Source organism: Ixodes scapularis, unplaced genomic scaffold (assembly GCF_016920785.2).
Source record: "Ixodes scapularis isolate PalLabHiFi unplaced genomic scaffold, ASM1692078v2 PGA_scaffold3__209_contigs__length_174095766, whole genome shotgun sequence".
NCBI classification, from domain to species: domain Eukaryota; kingdom Metazoa; phylum Arthropoda; class Arachnida; order Ixodida; family Ixodidae; genus Ixodes; species Ixodes scapularis.
Genome location: NW_024609868.1, coordinates 36737733 through 36760030, shown reverse-complemented (window position 1 = coordinate 36760030; position 22298 = coordinate 36737733). Strand labels below are relative to the sequence as shown.

Genomic DNA, 22298 nt, shown 5'->3' with positions numbered 1-22298 from the left:
TTAATCAAGTTTATGTTTTTAATAGTGACAATATTTCACGATTTTATTTGCCAATTGTTATTGGTTAGAAAGAAAAACTAAGGCAAGTTTATTCGGTTACTAATGTTAGGGAGTGATTTTGAAAAGTATTTAGCGAAAGTAGAATTATCGTTTCATGGCCTCTTTAAGAAGCATTTCAGTCATGTATATCACTTGAGGTCTACATTTTATTTAATATTTTCCCAGCGTAAAAACACTATATTATGCCCTTTGTGTGTTTACGTTCTATCATAACGCACTATTTTGTAATTGTTTTAAGAAATGTTAAACCATGCTGCCGTTGTTGCTACAGATTTGTATTAATGAATTAGTACTAACGAGACTGTTTGTTGTTTATGAATCGCTTCTACCAAGCCTGTTCTTTTTTTATGAATTGCTTTTCACAAGGCTGTGCTGTATTCATGAATTGCTACTAACAAAGCAGTCCTGCATTCAAAAAATTGCTGCTAACATTATAGTGCTGTTTTCATTAATTGCTACTAACAAGACAGCTTGTTTTTCATAAATTGTTTCTAACCACGGTAGAGAATAAAAATAATGTGATTTATATCGTGATTTTATTCATGATTTAATTCCTGATTTAAGTTACACAAGTTTTACTCTGATTATTTAAATCAAACGTTTTACGCAAAAATAACTACCAAATTCTATTTTGTTTACCGCTTGTATATCATTTGATGTTATATTAGCATTTATTTTTTTATTTGAATCAAAGGATCATGTATCAAGAAAGATTTATGGCAGACTGAACATTAGCAAAAACTCCGCTCTTTCGAGCAAATCAGAGCTAACCTTCTTCCTTCCTTCCAGTTCGTTCGTCATTTACGATTATGTTCTATCGCGAGTGAATCAAAATGCAAAATAAAACAAGAAAATTGAAGCCCTATTACAAGGAAATGAGAATGTCAAAGAAGAGCTAATAATAATTTTCCGTAGCTAAAAATATCAAACTTACTTTTTATGCCGGAGTTTATATTATTCTTATTATTATTAAACATATCCTTATTAGAAGGATTCTCTCTAACCCCTTTTCTACTGACATAGGAGAAATAGTGGGGGTTAATATTAACCCCCTAAACGTTTTCGGTGAGCGTAGCTCGTCAACGTGAAGCCGTCCCCAAACTGTTAAGGACGAGTATAGCTTGTCTGCTTTCTCCTGTCCACGCACTCAACCGATTCGAACGAACCAGGCTCGCTAATGGCTTAGTTTGCGGCTGAGCAAACAACTGGCAACACTGATTTTTTTTAGCTATGTTTTTATTTTGTTTGTGGCTTGAAATATGATTGTGAAGTCAGAAAATTTGATGTTGAAGACAACGCTTAAGCCGTTGAGGGTCAGAGATACCCAAACACTGAAAACGATTAAAGGGTTAATGAAACCTTGGTATATAAGAGTGCTTCAAAAATTTAAATTAGCAGTAATTCTTTCTTCGGTATTGTTGTGATTTATCGGGAAGATTTTATGTTTAAAAATACATCTAGTGCATATGAAGGGATAATTTATGGCTACAGTGTATAAATCAAATTGATCTGAGTTAAATCAACTAAATCTGATTCATTTTTCTCTAAATTTTTTTGTTGCTTATTTTACCCTGCTTCTAACAAGACAGATTTTCGTTTTATGAATTGCTACTAAGAGGACAGTGTTCAGATTTATGAATTTCTAATAACAAGGCAATGCTATATTTATACAGGGCTAATAACAGGTGCAGCACAGAAATAATGCAACCGTGAAAGGGCCGGCCCTTTAAGTAAGCAAAAAAAAAAAAAATAAGGTCCTTTTTTGCCGTTCCCACAGAAACTGATCTTTGCTTTTGCTTTTCTCTTTCCCATCCTTCCCCTCCTTTCTTTTTCTGTTTCTTCCCTATTTCTGGGCGTCCTACTTCCTCGCACATCCTTTATATCGGCACCATATACGTTTCTCAATCACCATCCGTCTCTTACCCCTTTTGAATCGCCTACTTACTCATCATTATTTTCCTCCTTATTTCTTCACAACTCGTATTCTCTTTCCATTCCTTTCCCCGTTACCCGTCCTTTCTTTAACTGCTTTCTACTCGGCCTCTAAAATGACCTCGTTGATTCTTGTTTTTGTCTCTCCCACTTAATTTTTATATCCCAACCGCTTCGTTCCGTCCTGTCTTTCCACTTGACTTTCTTTTCCCTTTTTGTCCATCACCCCACCCACACCTCATCTTTGTAACTCTCATTATTTCTTTCTCTATCTTTTTGACCATATCCCAAACTTTTATAATTTCTTTTGCAATTTGTTTCATTCCTTCGTACTTCTTCTCACTATATTTCATCGTCATATCCCACACCTCTTTCCTTTTTCTCAACTTCCCTTTCCGGCTCGTTCCATTCGCCTGCTTCCTTCCTCCCCTCTCTTTCTTTCTTTCTCTCTCTTTCTCATACCTATTTTCCCACACATTGACTCCTTCCTTATTTTTCCGCCCCACATATTTCTTTTTTCTTACTCTCTCTCTTTTCCCTAATTTTCCATACCTCTGTTCTTCTACTTTACCATCTTGAACCCAAATCTGATATTTCAACTATCTCCTTTTCCCTACTTTATCCTTATTTCCATCCCTTATCCCGCTCTCAACCACGTGCATTTCTCACGTCCTGATCCCGTCTTTACCCTTCCACAACACCATTTCTTCCAACTCCCTCTGCACCTTCACTTGCACCACCTTCTTCCCCACTACTCCACAACTTTCCTCCTACTTCTGGCCACCTGTACCTTGTCACTACATTTCCCACCTTATCCCCATTCCCCACCATACTTTCCATCCCATCTCCTTTGCCTCTCTATCATGCATATGTTCCCCACATCCCGATTCCGTCCTTACTCTCTTACAATTTCTTTCTACTTCCTCTCGCCTCTCACTCTCGCACTCATTCATTTTTGCCATTTTCCGCATCTTTGCTTTTTCATTTCACTACGCTGACACCGTCTCTATATCTCACACTTTCCCCTCTCCCTTTTCGCCTCCTCTAATTTTTTCCTCTTGCCATCTGCAACTGTGACACACATTTCCCTACATCCCTGCCCCATTTTTTTCACTTTCACTTGCTTTTTTGTTCGAAATCCCCACTCCTCGGGTCTTTTATCTTACTACCTTGGCCCCGTACCTCTATCTCGCACATTTTCTTCCTTCCTACCCTCCTCTTTTGTTTCTCGTCTCATCTCTCCCACTACCTTTCTCACACACATTTCCCTAAAACCCATCCCTTTCCTCACACTCTCCTTTCTCCCATTCCCGGTGCCTCCTTTTTATATTTTATCATCTTCACTCCATCCCTAATTTCCAATATTTTCCCGCTTCCCTAAACTACTCTCGCTTGTTGTCTCCTCTCTGTCAAAAAAAAAAAAAAAAAAAATTCCATATGCCGGTTTTCTTTTTTTTCTCCACAATTTCACCATACGACTTATTTTCCGCTCCCTCTATCACCACTCTCCTCTCTTTCCCCTCGCCCGAACACCCCACGCACCTCCGCCCTCCCGCGCTTCTCCCGCCTCCCGTTTCCGGGAGCAGGTGCCCGTCGCTCCGTCCCTGCCTCCGTCGGCGTCTTGGCCAGAAGCGGGGGTCGAGGGCATGCCGCGAGGTGGCCGCCTGTCGTCGTCAGAGTCCCGCTGGCGCGCCGCCGTCGCCCAGGCGGCTTCGGCGCGGGGAACGAGCAGCGGCGCGTCCACCCTGCCGCCGCCTCCGAGGTCGGCCACGCGCACGTCGCTCAGCTCGATCGCCGGTGCCGCGATGATGTCGGCGGGCCCTGCGCCCGGCGGAGGCGTGACGCCGCTGCCGCCGCGCTACCGCTTCAGGGACCTCATCCTGGGAGACTTCGCCTACGGAGACGACGGCACCAGGTGAGCTGTGAGAAAAAGTTGTCTCGCGCGGTATTCGCGGTAAACCTTACTGAAGAAATTTGCAGCGACCTTTATCTCCTTTAATGCATGAAATTCTCTTTTTAAGGAGCGATTGTTAAAGTTTCTTCAGAAAACATTGTATTCGGGAAGTGCAGAACTTACATTTTTACTAATTTCCCCGTTAAATTTAGTAATGAAACTGACTTTGTGCAGAGACCTAATGTGACGCCTATTTTCAAAGTAAGTTTAGAGGGAACCTCTTTTGGTGTATAACTCACGTGACGTCAGGTCACGTGACATCAATGTTCCCGCCCAACTTAGTCTAAAAAGCGAATTAGGGTATAGGTCTCCTGATGTCGAATCACGATATCAATTTCCCCGCCTAATTTAGCAGAAAAGCTGAATTGGTGTAGATGTCACGTGACGTCAATTTTTCCCTCTAAATTTAGCGGAGAAAGCGAATTGGTACACAAGACTCATCATGTCGATTTTCTCGCCAAATTTAGCAGGGAAACTGATTTAGTGTCTAGGTCACGTGACGTCAATTTTTGTGTTAAATTTAACGGGGAAAATATATTGTGTCTATGGTCCCGTGTCGTCAGATCACGTCACATCAATTTTTCCGCTACATTTAACGGGGAAACTGGATTATTGTTTAAGTCACGAGACGTCAATTTCCACGCTAAATAAAGCAGGAAATGCACAGGCGGATGAACAAAATGTTTGGATTAAAAAGCATTTCACGCTTAAAATCTACATGTTCACCTTTCTACCTATATCTCACAATAGTGAGTTTTGGTATATCGTTCCAAAAGCTTCGATAACAATACCCGTTAAAGATAAGATTTATGTCCGAAGGCGCCAGAAGAGTACGGGGTATTGTTATCGGAGATATCGGAACAATACACTAAAACTCCCCATTACCATACGAAGGACGCAGATTAAGAAAAATCTTAATATTAAGTCGATGTATCTGCGGACTTCACAATTTCAAGTAGTTGAATAAAATGTTACCTTATGCACGTATTATACGCACAAAACACACAAAATACTGCCGGTGCTGGGTTTCCGTATTTGACTAAATAGAAGACCGCTAAATAAACAAGATATTACACCTTGTGGAAGAAAACAGTTTCCTTCATGTGCCATCTGACAAGAAAAGTAAGGCAGTCAACCACGAACAAATAATAGTGACTTGTTCGTTCTCGATAGACAGATCTCACAAAGCGTTCCACGCACGCCTGACGCCGCCGTGACATTGGTTCACGGGGGGCGGGCGGCAGTGCATGAAACGGATCGTACCTCCTCGTGGTTGGCACACCCAGAGTTAAGAGCAGTTGTAGCAAGTAAAGAAAGACTAAGGTTCCGTTGAACCATTTCGTCGACGCCACTTTTCACTTCCTGCCCAGCAGGCGTCACTGTTTTTTTTTTTTTGTTTTTTTATTGGTGTGCGTGTCTTCTTTTAAGGTATCTGTGCTCGGTTGAAACATTTAGAGTTCAAGCTGCTTCCCCACCATCAAAACACACCCTAAGAAGCGTCTGTGAGTTCGCTTTCCTGCATAACTCGAAGGGAGCCAATCACCAAGAACAAAAAAGAGATCTCCGCGAATGACGTAGCCCTGAATACAATGCAGTATATTTGTAGTCTGCGATGGGCGCGAGAACAGTGCGCAAAGGAACCGTCATGAATGGGCAATGTATCGGCGCACATCACTTCTTCCGTCTAAGCATTATTCTGACGTTCATCATTCGCTGGGATCCTTTTTTTGTTCGCCGTCATTGCGTGTCTCCGTGTCCTTCGAGATTGTGAACTCACAGACGTTTGATAAAGTGCACCGCACTCCTGTAGATTAGAGTCGCTGACATCCCGAGAAACACGGGAACATTGACATCTTCAGAAACACATAGGAAGCCAGGCCCCGCGTTTGTTAGGCCCTGCCAGCGATTATAGTGCGCTTCATTTATAGTGTTTATTGAAGAAAACGAGGCCGCAGACGCTTGATACAGATATAGCTGGATGATATTCTCTGCGGGCTGATGAAACAACGGCTGCTCATGAAAGAATTGAGAGCGGTTCGCACGTCTCCCGCACGTGATATAGTAACACTGACAACGACGACGCGGCCGTTTTTTATTTTTCTGTTTGCGCGTCTTCTACGCAGTACTAAACCCGCAGAGTCCACTGTGCGTGTAGCACCCTGATAAGGGCGATATTTTGTGATTATTCATCAAGGTTAATGTCGGCTCTTGCTGCTGCCTTCCATTCCAGGTTAATACATCAGAAATAGCGTATCAGTGCTTTTCCCGCATTTTGCCGCGTGTGTTAAAGTGCGTGTTTATGAGTAGTTCTTGTTTAGATGATACACCAAGTTCCGGTGGCAACCCCTATGCATTGTGGTTTCGGACATTTATCTAAAAACGCGTTAAATTTGTTTTCTAACTTGTGAAAATCGATGACGATGGCGGCGCTCTTTTTGCGGTGCCGGCTACTTTGTACCAACTGTAACAAAATAAATAAATAAACCGTACAAATATACTGAAGTTTGGCACAAGAAAAAGATAATTCGTATTTTAGGTGTGTAACACACAACATTGAACACAGTTACAGAATCCCAGTAATACACATTCTTGTAGAGTTACCTAAACAGTACCGATCGCACAGAGGTAATAGTTTGGTGCGATGTCAATATCGATACGAAAGTTGCGTATAACATGCCGCGCTCTTTCATGAAGCGCCGCAGACGGCCATGAACACAGCCCCTTTGAAAGTACGAACGGTCGATTGTCCAATTATTAAAATCTGCAATTTCCTTCTTTAAAAAAAAAAAAAAAAATTTGCATTTAGGAATAAGGTGTTTTACATATTCGACCGTGAGACCTCAGGTGCACTCTCGTGATGGTACTCGAGATATCTTGAAGAGGAACGTTTTTAAGAATGCGACCTCCCTTTAGCCGGAGTCTGTGAACTATTGTATCCATAGAACTTGGCAGGTCTGTATTTCCTGGAAAGTTGAGATTAGAAGCTAGTGCGCAGGGTACAGACATTTCGCTCTTTCTAATCACTTCCTTTTGACTTCGTCTTTTTGTTGACAGAGTGAGTAAACTAAAAGTCTTGATATAAAGCCAATGAAAAGACGTATATCTTTATTTGATGTACCACAAAGAAAAAAAAAACGAGAAACCAAAATGCAGATTTAAAAGATATTAATTGATCAGGTTGTTTATTAGAAAACTAGAATAAAATTCGAAGAATAAATGCTCTACAAATATTAGATATGCATCACTTTTTTTCCCTTCTCTACTGATAAAGGTGTTGAGAAGTAATTTATTTGTATTCATTAATTTATTGTACTTTTCAAGTACCCCTAAATAGCCCGCGGGCATACATAAGGGTGCACCGTTGACACATTCCTTCAGTGTTGCATAAAAAGCAGGCACACGAAACGCACGCATAGTATGAAGAAAAAAATTAGTGAAATATAAATGTAAATGAGGAAAAAGTGCATTAAGTTGAAAATAACACTGTTTGCTAAAAACGCGGATACAAGAAAGCATCGCATTATAAAAGTATTAGCAGAAACCGCATATTAAAACTTTCCCGCAAAAACAAAACAACTACTTTGGGTGTGTTTACCACATTTGATATGCTAAAATTATTCTGAATATATTCAATGGGTCTTAAGCTTTTTGGCTCAAAGGAACCGAAAACCCGATGGGAGCGAAGAGTCCTGCCAGGTACAGCAATGAAAACGGATGAGGTTAGGTTTGGGCAATTGATAAAATCGTGGAGATATTTGTGTAAAAATAAAAAGTCCCGTGCCTGTCACTTTTCAGAGAGGCAGTGCAGGTTTAAAATCTTCAACAAACACTAACGGCTGATATAAATTCGTCTGTAAAAATAACCATCGTCAAGCAGTTCAAACAGACTTCTACATATTTTCAAGTTTGTTCGAGTTTGCTTGGTTTAAACGATTCCAAACAACGCTGAAAAAGATCCAGTTTAAACATAATGAGTAATCGATACAGATACGAGAAACAAAAGTCTCTCCTGATAATCATTCCAGCAATCGAGCAAAAAGTACGTTAACATACATTGCTCAAATGCGTCGCATGATAAGAGCTTTTTTTTTTTCTTCGTTTGTTTCGCGGGTTGGCCGCGTAGGGGGCAGAGATAAAGGCGTGGTGCCTGACAAAGCTCTGCCCCTTAAAGTTCAGCAGCTGAAGATCGTTACGCAATAACAGATTCTACAAAACATTATACAATTAAAATAAAACAAGAGAAACCAGTCAAAGCTACAAGGGAAAAACACTACATTCATTTGGTAAATAAAACACTATATAAACGTCAGTATGTGATGGTCGAGAAAAACCCAAGACAGAAGCAACGAACAAGAAGCTTGAAAGCAATGCCGACATGTCAGCATCAACAGCAACTTCAGATGACGGTATACGGTGAAACCATATATCTTTGAAATTAGCTATACCTAGTGATTATGTTGTTGGTGCAATACACTATCCAAATGACAACGTGATTTCACTGCCAACCAATCAACTTCTGCAGTCCTTTTTAAAACCAGGAAACGTGTTGTTAAAGCTAATGTTCAAATCCGTTCTATTTAAAGTTTTAGTTGTTTGAAAAATTAAAGTTTGTTGACCATAGTTGGTTCTTATAGCCGTCATCCTTCGCTTTGGGTTTCTAATCGGATATGCACATTAACTGTTTGCTGATATGGAATAAAGCTTATTTTAATGTACCCATTGTAAAAAAAATGAAGTAATATATTTGGTATGCCTTAAGCATATTATATTTGATGAAGAGTGGTTATGTCCTTATATTTCTAGTGTCACCTTTATCATTTTCACACATTCGTAAGACATTTTTCTGCTTAAGGACTATTTTATTATAACTCGCCGCTGTCGTCGTTCTCCTGACCAGAATTTCATAACTAATTTTGAAGTAGAATAAGGAATAATATAATGTGTGTTTAAAACTTGGTAGGTATAAAATTGTGTATTCTATGAGTAAATCATGTTACCCGGGATGAATCAACCTTTAGTTTGTTTACATGACAATTACATGATAGGTCCTCAGCAAAAATGTTTGTTCTGACTCGTGGTCCAATGATGTGCCCTCGTATATTATGTTAATGTAAGGTAGCCTTGCTTATTTGTTGGTTTAAAAGTGACATACTTTGTTTTATTTGTAATTAATTGTAGACGATTTATTCAAAAACCATTCTGATAATATCGAAAGGTTCATCAGCCAACTTTTTGGCGCACTTTCTTATCGCATTAGCAGAGAATATGGTTGCGTCGTCTGCGTATATTATTAGTTCAGGGGGACCTTGTATTGCCGTAATGTCATTGATGTACACGAGGAATAATGGAGGGACTAAAATGTAGCCATGAGGAACGCCATGTCGTATTTTCACTTGAATAAATTAATGGTCATTTTAGATACCCATCGACAACGATCTGCAAAGATGTGTTTTTATTAGTCTTAGCGCACATCCTCGTACGCCGTAAATTTCAAGTTTTATTTTTTCCCATAGGATATCGTGTTGCACAGTACCACACCCTTTTTTTAAAGTTCGGAAATACGCCAAGAGTGAATAATTTGTTTTCAATATTTCAACAATTTTAGCCTTTATACCCATCAGTGCTTGTTCCAAAGCCCTACTCTTCTAAAAAAAAAAAGAAAAAAAAAACCGTCGAGCCTGCGTCACTTAGTGCTTCTGAAAAAAACAAAAAGAAAAGCAAAAAAAAAAAGCTTGTTAGACTGTTATTGATGGTGCTCTCAAAATCTTTGAGAATACTGGAAGAACCGAAATCGGTCTATAATTATTAATATTTGCCTCTCCTCCTCAGTTATACGCAGGTTTTACTTTGGCTAGTTTTAATTTCTCGGGAAAATCACGAGGCTCAAGCATCATATTTATTATATGGGAAAAAAATGGGACTCATAATGCTCTCGGTCTGCTCCATAGGTAAAGATATTATTCCATCATCTGCAGCGGCAACATCATTTTTTAAGTTTCTAATTATTCTTTGGACTTACATAGATGGAATTAGCATGAAAGACTGATTCATCGTGAATATGCTGTTATCTGCGCGCTGACACTTTTCGCCTTGTACTTACGTGCGTTAATAAAATGCCCATTTCGTCTGTTAGTTTTTTTTTTCAAATATATTTATATTTTCTATTAAGATTTAATTCAAGTGATATCGTGTTGACCTTTTATTGGTTAAATCATTTACGGTGTCCCATACCTTTCTTCTATCATAGTGAGCATGCAGAAACTTATTTTGATAATAATCACGCACACTTCAGATCGGAGTTCTGTTTGTGTCTAGACCTCTTCCATTCACTGTCCAAGAAGACTCCTAGATAGCGTACAGCTGAAACGCGCTCATTTGAGCACTTGTTCAAATTGTACTTAAATGTGCTACATAATTGTTTTCTAAAAAAAAATTTAAACTTTTGTTTTAGACGGGCTATGAAACAAGTTATTGTCTTTGTACCAGTCTGACGATGCTGTAATATCTTCCTGTAGATTATCGCATTCAGAAATGTTAACCACAGTTTGAAAAAAACTTAACGTCATCGGCAAATAGCAACATTTTGGAGTGGTATTTGTTTGAGCAAATATCGTTCGCAAATATGTTGAAAAGCAGAAGCGATAGGTTAGAGCCCTGCGGGACGCCCTATATGGAGAAGTACGCGGTTGACTGTACACCACCGTATGAAACAGAATTCCGCTGGTCATACAGATACCTCTTATTTCATTCTCAAAGTGGTAAAGAGAGACCATATGATGCAAGATTTTTTAACTAGCAATAAATGGCTCACCAGGTTCAATGCGTTTTTATAATCAAAGTAGATCGGGTCGACCTGCTGCTTCGACCTATAGTTTGGCACCCACAAATTCCGTAAACGCTATTAAATTTGTTTACATATCATGATTCGGCATAAAACCGTGTAATTGCACGTTTATATGTCTGAATAAAAGCGCATAATATGACAATGCATGGTTTGGAAACCGAAGAAATCAGTAAAATTGGATGATAATTATTGACAGATAGTGTTGACACATCTTTGAGTATTGGCACAACTAGTGAAAACTTCCATGCAGTAGGAAAAAAACTATCTTTCAGCGACCGATTAAAAATAAAAGTTAAAATTCGAGCTAAGACGTCGCCGCACCCTTTGATTATAAACGAAGGAATTCCTTCAGCTCCAGGCGACTTATTAGGTGTTAACGCCCGAATCGCCGCAAAAACGTCGTCATGGCCGAGTTCGGGAATCGATAAGTATACGTTTTCCTGGTCCGGCAATGTGCAGGTCTGAGACCCACTTCCCGTGGAATCAAAAACAGTAAATCATAACAAGACAGAATACAACAGCATAATATATTTCATGTCTAAAAATTTGTCGAACGAGCTAAGTTCTACGCGATTTTGAAGTGCCGAGAAAATAGCATAGAACATAAAAACATATGCTCAAGAATACTTACCATCAAACACAAGTTTACGGGGCCCATACAGTCACTCTATAACTTAAAGATATAAACTTTAGAGGTTAGTAAAGGAGGAACAACTAAGTAACTATATTGCGATTGAAGCAGCTTCGCAGTCATTATCCTCCCCACCAAAAATGATGCATGTGCTGGTAGAGAAACGACACAGTTTAGCTCGATCATTAAACTCTACTGGTGGGCTAGTTGGTTACACATAACCAAAAAGAGAGTGTGGAAAAGACAATGTCTAACAGGAGAAAAAACAACACAGCGCTTGTCCTGTTTTCTCCTTCTACTAGCCAGTGTCTTTCGCGCTGTGTGTGTGTGCGTGTGCGTGGGTGTTTTTGTGTTGTTTTTTTTTTCATTTTTTTTAAGCATCTTTTGCCGAACGCCGTCAAACGCTCTTAAATGTAAATTGTTCTATGGTCTAATCAGAACGCTACGCATTTAATGGGGGTCTTTGGTTGGTTTCATCTAATCGTAATTTCAGCTGCTGTCGCACTTAAAGCAAGATGTTGTATAAGACTGCATGGCTATCGTAAGAAAGAAACCGAATGCATTTTGCATTGATTTAACTGACGAAATAAAGCCAATTATATGCAGTAGTCCCCCTTCATCTCGGTGCGGAATTTGATCGGGAACTACTGGAAATTTGCCAGGAACCATAACGGACGAAAATCTGAACAAGGTCCTATTGTTTTACTGGCTCCAAATAACATAACAGTACCCCTTCGCCGATGTGTAATCCCCTTCGAATTCGGGTCGCACCTGGCGCCGTCTACGGAAAGACGTATGCGGGAAACTATATGTACTTCCATTTGCCGATCTCCGGACAGTCGTTTTGTCAAATCTTTTTTTATGGGGTTTCCACATTTTCCTTTTTGTTCAGTATACTTTTGTTTTGTTTTTGTAATTGTGCATTTAAACGCGGATCTCCGTTTTCGTTAAACGAAACAAACATCTGCCTTTAGAAGACACAGTTCGGTCTTACTTTCCCCTTCCGCGACAAACATAGTCATGTTCCGTTCGGCTAGGCTATGCTCTAAAGTATAAACAATACCCGTTTTTAACTGTCACGCAGTGCACCCCCTCTGAAAAACAGTTTAACGAATCTCGGGACGGGAAAAGTATTCACATACAACTGAAGTCTGCGACGTGATACTGAGGATAATTTTCGCCGTGCTGACGCGTAGAAATACAAACAACATAAGGCGTTGTTTGTATTCAGCAACGTTTTTTTTAAGCGATTTCACTTTTTTTTTTTTTTTTGGACGAGAGCATGTGAATTGGTTTTGCTACTTTGTTTGCGTTAAAAAAAGAAAACGTGCGCTACGCAAATTTTACTTTGTCCCAACGTGTACTTGAGCTCTGAGGTGCCATGTGGTCAAGGGAAAAAAGAACGCCCAAAGTAGAGCCACGACTACTGCTGAAATTTGCGTTGACCCCGCTTTGTCCCGAATAGATTTTCCTCACATCTTTCTGCAGAAAAAACAAAAACAAGTTACACATTAAACAATCTGGTGCCTCTACTTTCCCGCAAGACGGGGCTAATGATATGTCTAGGCCCTCAAAAAGAAGTATAGCTTGTGCTGTCGTACCGTGCGTCACGTTTCACATGCGTCACGCGCTCGAAGGGTGTGAAATGTGCCTCCCGTGCGTCACATAATATGAGTGTCAGACGTCAGAATACCGGGTGTCTGCGAGAAAACCGAACCCTGTTTTTCGCACCGCAAAAATAAAATAGGCATCGCGGAGAGCTCAAACTCCGTCAGATTGTAGCCCCAGCCGTTGGAGCAAGATGCCAAAGTTTCAGCACCAACATCAATGGCGGCCGACGAAACTCTGGAATATACATGGCAATCTATGGCACCAGAAACCGAAAACGGGCGAAAATAGACCCCATTTCCCCATTAAAATTTTCAGAAAATCACCCATAACTTTTTAATAAGATAACGGTGGATGCTGAAACATTAGCATGTTGCTCGAATGGCTGGAGATACGTTCCACCAGAGCTTGAGCTCTCTGCAGTGTCTAGTTTAGGTTTGCGGTGCGAAAAACAGTTTTCGGTTTTCTCTCAGACGCCCGATACATTTTTTACGTCCAAGCATATTCTTAGCCTCTTCATTGGCCCAGCTCCCTTCGCAAGTTGCGGGGATGGGCTCGTTCAAGAGCTTTGTAGTAAAGAAGATGCACTGAATTGTTTTACAATGTAGATGGCTTGATTCTACGCTATTTTCTTTTAGGTTTAGAAAAAAAAAAAAAGATTGTCGTTTTAGTGAAGTTATTTTTTTTTTTTAGTAAAGCTATACGCACTACATCGTGCACGTCGACCGGAAATGGCTATACGCACGGAGCGGAAGGCTGACGCCTTTTGGGTCACCCTTTTCGGACGGCGCGCGTATCCCTGGGGAGCGTCTTAAGCCAGCCCCAAGCCTGCGTTCACGCCGCTTCGTGGCGACAGTGGGAGGCTGCTAATTACAGAACTATTAACCCGTTTGGCCCACCCAGTTCACGCCGTTTCGCGGTGTCCAGCCGGCAACTCAAGCCCCGCTGTCCCCGTTGTACCTCCGGAAAGGCTGTCCCATACCATTTAGTTCAGCGAAGTTTCGTCGACAACATTTGCTTTTTTTAGTGTTAATTGTCAAAAAGAAATCTCATAAATATCACCAAATGCTAGAAAAAAAATATCTAGAAAAAATAAAATAAGTCCACGCTGGGGACCGGGGCCCGCTGAGTATGAAGCAGACAGCTTACCGCTAAGCTACACCACCGCTTCAGAAACTCGTTGTAACCATTCGTTTTGTACTAGTTTCGCGTCGTGCGTATAGCCATTTCCGGTCGAGGTGCACGACGTAGTGTGTATAGCTTTATTTTTTCTTTCTGAGTGTTCTCGACGCCAGACATTCAAGCGGTTTAATTCTCTCACGCCGATAGATATCTGGAGAAGAGCAACTGAATTGAACCAACGGCCCTGGCAAACATCATTCAGGCCCTGAAGAGAAAGTTCGAATATAATTTTTTATGTACTGTCTAAATGTATAAGACAATAATCACGGACGGTACGATGGTATTATCTGTGATTATTGTCTCATAAATTTTAGGGGGTTATTTTTCGAACGAACCCTTTCTTACCGACCAGCGCAGCTTGAATTAAGGAATGCGCTTTCTGAGATCGGGTTCAACGACAGTATTGTTCACTCGGGACATATATTTCAGCGTCATAAGACAGCCTTCCGAACTATGAACCGCACACTGTAAAACCTCTTTCGTAGAAAAAACAAGAAAATGCTTGGCAGCCCTATTATGAGCGGATGCCCATTAAAATAACTTGCACCCATATTCTGAAAATATGTGGAAAAAGTCGTTAATGCGACGGTACCCATTTTGCCAGAGCATGGATGCCCACTAAAATTATGCACGCACATAATTTTAACGAGCAAATGCTGCAAGTAATAAAGTCGTGTGTACGTACCTTTCGAAGCGATTGCAAGCGCGTTGGTTTCGTTTGGAGCCCACAAGCAAAGAGCGTGAAGAACTGTCAACAAAGCAATAGACAGGGCGCTGCGTCGCTGCGTTGGTTGCGTCAATCCGTAGGTCACGCTACGAGGCCCGCCGCGGGCTCGCGTTTCACTGCGCATGCGCGGCTACGGCGCAGGCTCTGCGCAAGCAGCTCGCGAGCTGGCGCGCGCGCGGGATGACGATGGAAATTTCTATTCTCAAAATACGAGGCTGCAACGTGTCGTTTGATGGCGCAAATGCACGTATTTTTCACGTCGTTTGATTACAATGAAACGATTCTCAGTGAACTAGGGTACAAAAAAGTAACAATGAATTGTGAAGTGGCTATTATGAAACATTTTTTAATTAAAAGGATTTTTTCATTCCTTGTCTATTGACATCGAACAGAGGGTGGGGAAGGGAAAATGTGGTTACGGCGGAGGAGGGATATTGATAATTTCTGCGCTTCGACTACGTGTTGTAGTTTAGCTGCCGCGACAATGTCGAGCAGCGAGTCCAAAACAATTTTGCGGTGCTGCGTCGTACCCCTCGGGTGCATCGAATCCAGAAAAGATCCCGGGCGCAACTTGGGTGTCAGTTTCCGGAACGCTTTTTCCCGCGTCTAACTCAGTTACGGCCAGTACTATAAGAGGTGCGAGCTTGTGGCTTGTTGCCCGCTTGCGCATCGACTGCAAGATTCGTTAACGGCGTGTTTTGTTTTTCGTCGCTGTTCTTCAATTTGTTCCTCGAATTCGGCCCGAGCTGCCGGGGAGACGGCCGTTCTGATTCGGAGTCTCCTGGGACGCAGGGTAGCCCACTGATCATCTCCGTTCGGTAGTGGGTCATCGTCTTCCGGCAGTAGATTACGCGGGACTCTCCGCCGCTCAATCCGGTCGAGGGTCGTCTGCTCATCCCAATCGGGCTCCTCCTCGTCATCGGAGCCTCTCGGGTTCTTGTTGGAAGAGGGTAGTCGAGATTCGCGCTCTGGCCTGTTGCAGGGATGTAGGAAGAATGAGTCCTCGCGCGGCCTGGTGAGATCTCTCGTTTCTCTCGCCCCCGCTATGGCCCGAGACCCAGGAGATGGTTGCTTTAAGTCCTCTGGATTTGAGTGCCTCCACTCTTGCCTCGATTTTCTCGCCATTTTGCTGGAGGAATCCTGCTTTGGAACGTTTCGACAACCTCGTTAAAGTCCGTGTATATGCATAAATTGCTTGAGCCTTCCGAGATTGGGGACTCTGCTGCCACGGCACCTTGAATAGTTTGAAGCTCCGTTTTCTTGGTTGAGTTGTTCTTCCGAATCGCCTTGGGGTGTGTTAAGGCATTACCATGCTATGGCTGGGCCTCCTCCGTTTTCCCTGTCTGCTACGTCGGTGTGGACGTGTGCAGTTTCCAACCCTGGACGGGCGTCCCGAACGATTCTCCGCAATTGTGAAGCTGTGTTTGCAGAATCCCTGACGCTAATCGCAGCTCGTGTTTTGGCCTAAAGATTTGCGATTACAGCCAACTCGCACCCGGCCAAAGGCGTACCGGTACCGTCCTTTATTTTATTACACGGCGCATCAACCGATAGCCGACCTTTCTCAATATACGTGCTTAAACGTGAATAAATATCAAAAAGATGGAAAGTTTAAGCTTATGTATACCAAGCCGCCCTGAAATTTGATCCAACTAACATCAGCTTTGTCGCCCACGGTTTCGCGGCAACCGCGAACAGAAGCTTCTTTTCCGATTACAATTACACGAGTAACACGACACGTCCCGGAAACAAAATACGTTTTCCGGGCCCTGCGTGCCTCCAGGCCCCAAAGTGGAGGCTGTATAGGCTCGCCACTTCTTTTGTCAACAAAACCCGGACCGGAACTTGTTCTAGGGCGGAGTAAATCAATGAGGCCAACATTTTGCGGCAGAGAGAGGAACTTCCTGAAAGAACGAGACAAAAAGATCTGCTCCAAGGGAGACGTGCAATGCAGAACCTATAGCTGTCCTCATTGCTTTAACCCGAGGGCATGTCGTGCCGTCGGAGCCTTTGCGGTTTCTTTCGTTCTATCTACGTCCTTTTCGCAGGAGGTATTGTGCGATGGACACGCCAGGCTGTGGACGACGCAGCATTCAGTCTGTAAAGAGAGACATGGAGGTTCACTCGGGGGTTTCTGTATACGGAGACGAAAGTGCAGTCACAATCAATATGACCTGAAATACCCGATCCGGCATTTTTTTTTTTGTCGTCTGCGGTTTTTTTAAGCTATTTTATTTTTCAATTTGTCAAAGAGTTCGAAGTATGGGATATCAACGTCACATCCCATACCTAGTTGTAACTACAGCTGTCTGAGAGGCTCACAGGTTCACCGAAGAAGCACGAAGGACTGCTCCAGCTCATAATGAACGGGATAATAATCCCACTATGACAAAAACTGCATGATTGCTGTGGTGTGTTGAATATAAAAGGAACAACAAATGCTCGCCAGAAGCGTTGTTGCTATCTTAATTAAAGTAATTTGGAGGTACGAAGTATGCCTTTCTATTTCGAAGGTTTGTCGCGATTATATTACAAGAGAAATCAAATATTGCCCCATTTTGGCCGTTAAAATGGGCAAGGTATACACTTTGCGCACGCATTGGCCAATCAAACGTATAAACTGAGTTTTTGAACTTCTTAATGATAACTCTTCTTAAACCGCTCTGCGATTGCAATTCTGCTTTATGAAGGAACGTCAAAAATATTGTATCTCTGAACGTGTTTAGGCAAGAGTTTAAGATTTGTGATCTTGTGTCATCGTAAAAAATTGATGCCCATAATCTTTTCTATTCTTCATGAAATTTAAGCCAGGGTCACACTGATTATACATTACAAAAAAGTCAGCCTGCGTACAAATTCGAAGGCGAGTCACCGCGAGATTCGTGCTTCGAAAGCCGCATGACAATGAGTTCAAGGAGAAACTTGGCACGAGGCATTCAAACCACGAATATTGCGGTGAGTCGCGTTTGCAGACTGTCTTTTGTGTGATGTATGAGCAGTGTGACCCCGGCTTTAGAACAAAGTAAAAATCGACCCCTCAATAAAATATGATCTTTTCCCACCGCGCGACATGGAACAAGAACGTTAAATTAAACGACGCACTGAGAATCAAGTGATGCGCGCCAGGCCAAGGCGGATGCAAACCAGAAATCCTTATGATCATTTATGGATGTTAACCAGACCCTTTCGCCGAATTGAGTTAGAACAAACGGCTTTAAAAAAAAAAAAAAAAAAGGAAGACAACGAGATGAGCGGTTTCAATGAGCGGCGGGAGTCGTGCGCTCGGCGCTAGTTTTTGCAAACTGGGGCTCTATATTCTGGAGCCCTCGGCGAAAAAGTCGACGAGGAATTCGGCTACCGTGATTACCACGGCCACTGGATTCCTCGCCGACTTTTTCGCCGAGATTCCCGATTATAGAGCGTTCCTGGGCCGGACGAACTTCCATCGGTGCTCACCACTCACCATTTAATGCGAGCACTAAACTCCGTTTCACAAAAAGCCCGACCGCATGGCCCAACCCTGCGCTCTACAAGTCGATCGAGCAGCAAAAAAAAGTGCTTCGTCATGGCGCTTGTTTTTTTTTTTTTTGTACGCCTGCCATTATCGGCTAAACCAATCAAGCACAAAAAGAAAAAAAAATGCGGCATCACACCGCATCCAGAGTGCGTGATTGGTTTAGCCGATAATGGCAAGCGTACAGAAAGAACGAGCGCCATGACGAAGCACTTTTGGCGCTGCTCGGTTGGGTGCCATTTTTGCGTAGCGTTGGCTGCGCCGGACTAAATGTGAAGTTACTTCTCTGCACAGCCTCGCACGCCTCCCGGGGTGAACTTCTCTGGCAAATTATCATGATGATAATTATGATTGTAATCGTGTATCGTTTCCTTAGTTACGAAGAACAATGGAATCCGGCTTAAGATACGTTTTTTTTTTCCAGATTAAGAAGGATTATGAAATGATTTTTTTTCAACTTCTTTCTCCTACGCTTTAGTCCTCAACTCAAAAGCGAAGTGCGAAATGAGAAACCACGTGGTCCAGGCGTATCTTTTTTTTGGCACCGGAGGCGGTGGCTCCAAGTCTCCACCGTGCGTTTTAAGCGCACAGTGGAACTCGTTGTTCTCGAGGGGCGATAAGTGACGTCACGGCAGTCGTTGACCACGAACGCGGATTGATTGTTGAGGAAAGCTGGGTACGCGGGAGTTACGCGGAGCTCGTGTTCAACGCACGAGTCGTGGGTTCGGCTGACGTGCTCGTGCATTGAAGATGCGTCACAGTGAAAAGGCGAAGAACATTTCGAGAAATGCGGGCCTTTTCGGCTTTCTACGCTCGTGCACTAGTTTTATTTTGGCGCACTGAACGATTCGTGATTAAAAAAAAAAAAATCCCAGTTTAAATTTTAGCCGAAAATTAATATCATGGTCCATTTAAACCGTCGATCCAGACACTCCTGGCATTCTTCCTCATTTCTTCCGTTTCCGCGTACTCAAGTAATGAGGACGCGTAGCTGGCAATATCTGAGATGTATGAAGACGGACCAGGCGTAATTTACTCCCCGAAATGTATATGATGATTCAAAAAAGCGGAATTGTTACGATTACCGAAAGACGAGGATAATAGGGATTTAAAAGACACCGTGAGCGCGCATTCGCTGCTATCAAAATTATATCCACGTCACGTGCCAAATTTTTGCGTTTCTTTTTAATTTTGTCTTGGAAAGTGCATTGCTTTGAAGTAAATTAGCGCTAGTAAGCTCCAGGCTCTTCTCGAGCTGTGCCTCCAGGTCTCTGCACTCCTCTCCATTCCATTGACTCCGTGACTCATTGACCCATTCACTTTCACCATCGGATCGGCCTGTGTCAACAGAATATTGGGAATGAAGGATAGCGGGTAAGTTGAATTTATGTGCCGGTCACGTGACGTCAATTTTCCCGCTAAATCTAGCAGGGAAACTGAATTTGCGTATAAGTCACGTCGCATCATGTCATGACGTCAATGCTTTCGCCTAATTTAGCGGGAACACTGGATTTCGGTATAGGTCACGTGGCGTGCAAGTCATATGACGTCATATTCTCCGCTAAATTTGACGTCAATGCTTTCGCCTAATTTAGCGGGAACACTGGATTTCGGTATAGGTCACGTGGCGTGCAAGTCATATGACGTCATATTCTCCGCTAAATTTAGCGGGAAAACTGAATTTGTGTTGACGTCACCTGACGCCAATTTTCCCGCTAAATCTAGCGGAGTAAACTGAATGTGTGTACAGGTCACGCCACACAAAGCCACGTCACGTTATTCTCCCCGTTAAATATAGCGGGAAAATTCGCGGTTACGCTTTTTGAGGCTTCACTTCACCTGAAAACCGAGCCTATAAACTTTTCGTGTTAAAGATTAATTTAGCGCGCGGTGGTGCGATGCAATCGTACTACACCAATTGCACGCCCAAAACAGTGAAAGTTTAGAGGTGACAGAAGTTCTCTAAAGACGTCAAGTTGGCGAGTGCGAAAAAGCGAGTAAGATCACCTCAGTAGTGAGACACAAAAAGAAACTAGAGAATCAAATATCCCTGCGTCGAGAAGGAACGGCGTATAAAATCTCCCAAAACACAACGACCATCATTTATTATTTGCTACCTCCTGATTTGTGCTTTTTCGGGTTGTATTGTTTTATAGTTCGCCTCAAAATACTCCTATATTTCGGCCTGCAGCAAGTGAAAAAAAAAAAAAATTAATGTTTGTGTGTACAGTGCTGTTTTTATGTTTAAACTTTTAACCTTTATGATCTTTATTCTCTGCTTCTTCTCTTTTAATATTTCCATCTCCCCAGGCCTCCCATTCCTTTCCCCACCACAAAGTTTCCAACCGGGAAACTTACACTTACCCAAGTTATCATCTCTCTTACTCCCTATTTCTGTTCTATGCTCCCTTCCTTCCTCCTTTCGCGCTTTTGTTATCACTAGTAGGTTGACATATCCTCTGTGCACACCGGCAAAACCCAACGGATAATCATTCAACGTGCGCCCCCGAAAAGACGTGCGCCTGGTAACACGATAAGAAGAGGCGTGCGAAGGGAGCGTCGGCAGTAGATCGGCAGGAAATTAAAAGAGGGCGGACGCGCCAGGAACTAACACGAAAACAAGGATTCCTTTGCGCGGACATTTCCATCACACGTCGGTGTTCGTGCGCAAACAACGGTGGCAGGAACTGAGGCGACGTTATCTCTTCCCAAACGAGCGAGCTCACCTACACACCAGCACCCTGTTTATGAACAAGAGCTCTCGCTTCAAACAAGAGCTGTGACCTCCAAGCGTGCGCAGGAACATAATTTATTCCATAAAGCTAAAGCGTCTGCGCGAACTTCGTTCCCCAGGCAACGCTGTCTCATCACAAACATAATGCTGTTTTCAAAATGCTTGCAAGACAGCACGGTAGACACGCGTGGTTGTTTTCATTATGGTACACGTGCCTAAAACACGTCGGTCCGACTGAGTAGTCTCCCGGAAATGGCAACAAACGTTTTGTCCCTCGGTCCGTCGTGTGTTGTTTCTTTATTTATTTATTATACCTCGGCTCAACGCGTTAAGGCATTGTCTGAAGAGGATGCGATGGGACATAACAATAATATAACAAGCAATAAAGCGCTAGATTTACATTACGCATAACATAGTAAAATAAGCAATGAAAACGTCCACGGATATTTACACCATTTGCGCCTACGCAAAAAGTCACCGAGATAACAACAACAATTAAAAACTTTATTTGTATTCTGATTACGAAACAACAATAATATCGTCAAAAAATATTAAAGAAACAGCAGTGCATCTAGCTGTTTCGATCTGGAGCACAGCAAAATAAGAAAAATCGAATGTTATCTCAATTTCATTTAAACCGTAATATGTACTACATTCCGAGAAAAATTATTTCCAAATTTATATGGCGAGCTTTAACAGAGTGTTGAGAAATTGATTAGTATACAATTCTGCGAATGACAAATTTTGAAAAAAATAATTCTGTCTGAAAAATAACAAAAACAAATGTGATGGGCGGAAGCAATAACCATGCCCTGAGGAGGCGTCCATACCATGAATATTGTGAAATAACCAAAAATGAAAAACCTTGCACGATAGTGGTAATATGTTACCACAAATAAAGAATGGTTGTGTTACACCCTGAGTGTGTGTATGTGTGTGTGTGGGGGGGGGGGGGGGGAGGGGAGGGCGGTGTTCATTTAACGAATCAATAAAACTGAACCTCTGAGGCTTAGTTTTCTATAGTAAAATATATTTATAACCCAACTACCTCTAAAAAATAGATTAAAAAAGTTTTAATTGAACATAAAAATTTAACTCAATGTTTTGAGGGA

General features: G+C 42.2%; 1 protein-coding gene across 1 annotated transcript in view; it reads left to right on the top strand.

Annotated features, from left to right (window-relative positions):
* The first annotated feature begins 3797 nt into the window (after positions 1-3797).
* Positions 3798-22298, top strand: part of LOC8028181 (potassium channel subfamily T member 2) — a 369599-nt gene continuing 351098 nt past the window's right edge. Inside the window, exon 1 of the mRNA XM_040216176.3 lies at positions 3798-3907. Within this exon, the coding sequence (XP_040072110.2) occupies positions 3798-3907 (110 nt within the window). The remainder of the gene's footprint in view (positions 3908-22298) is intronic.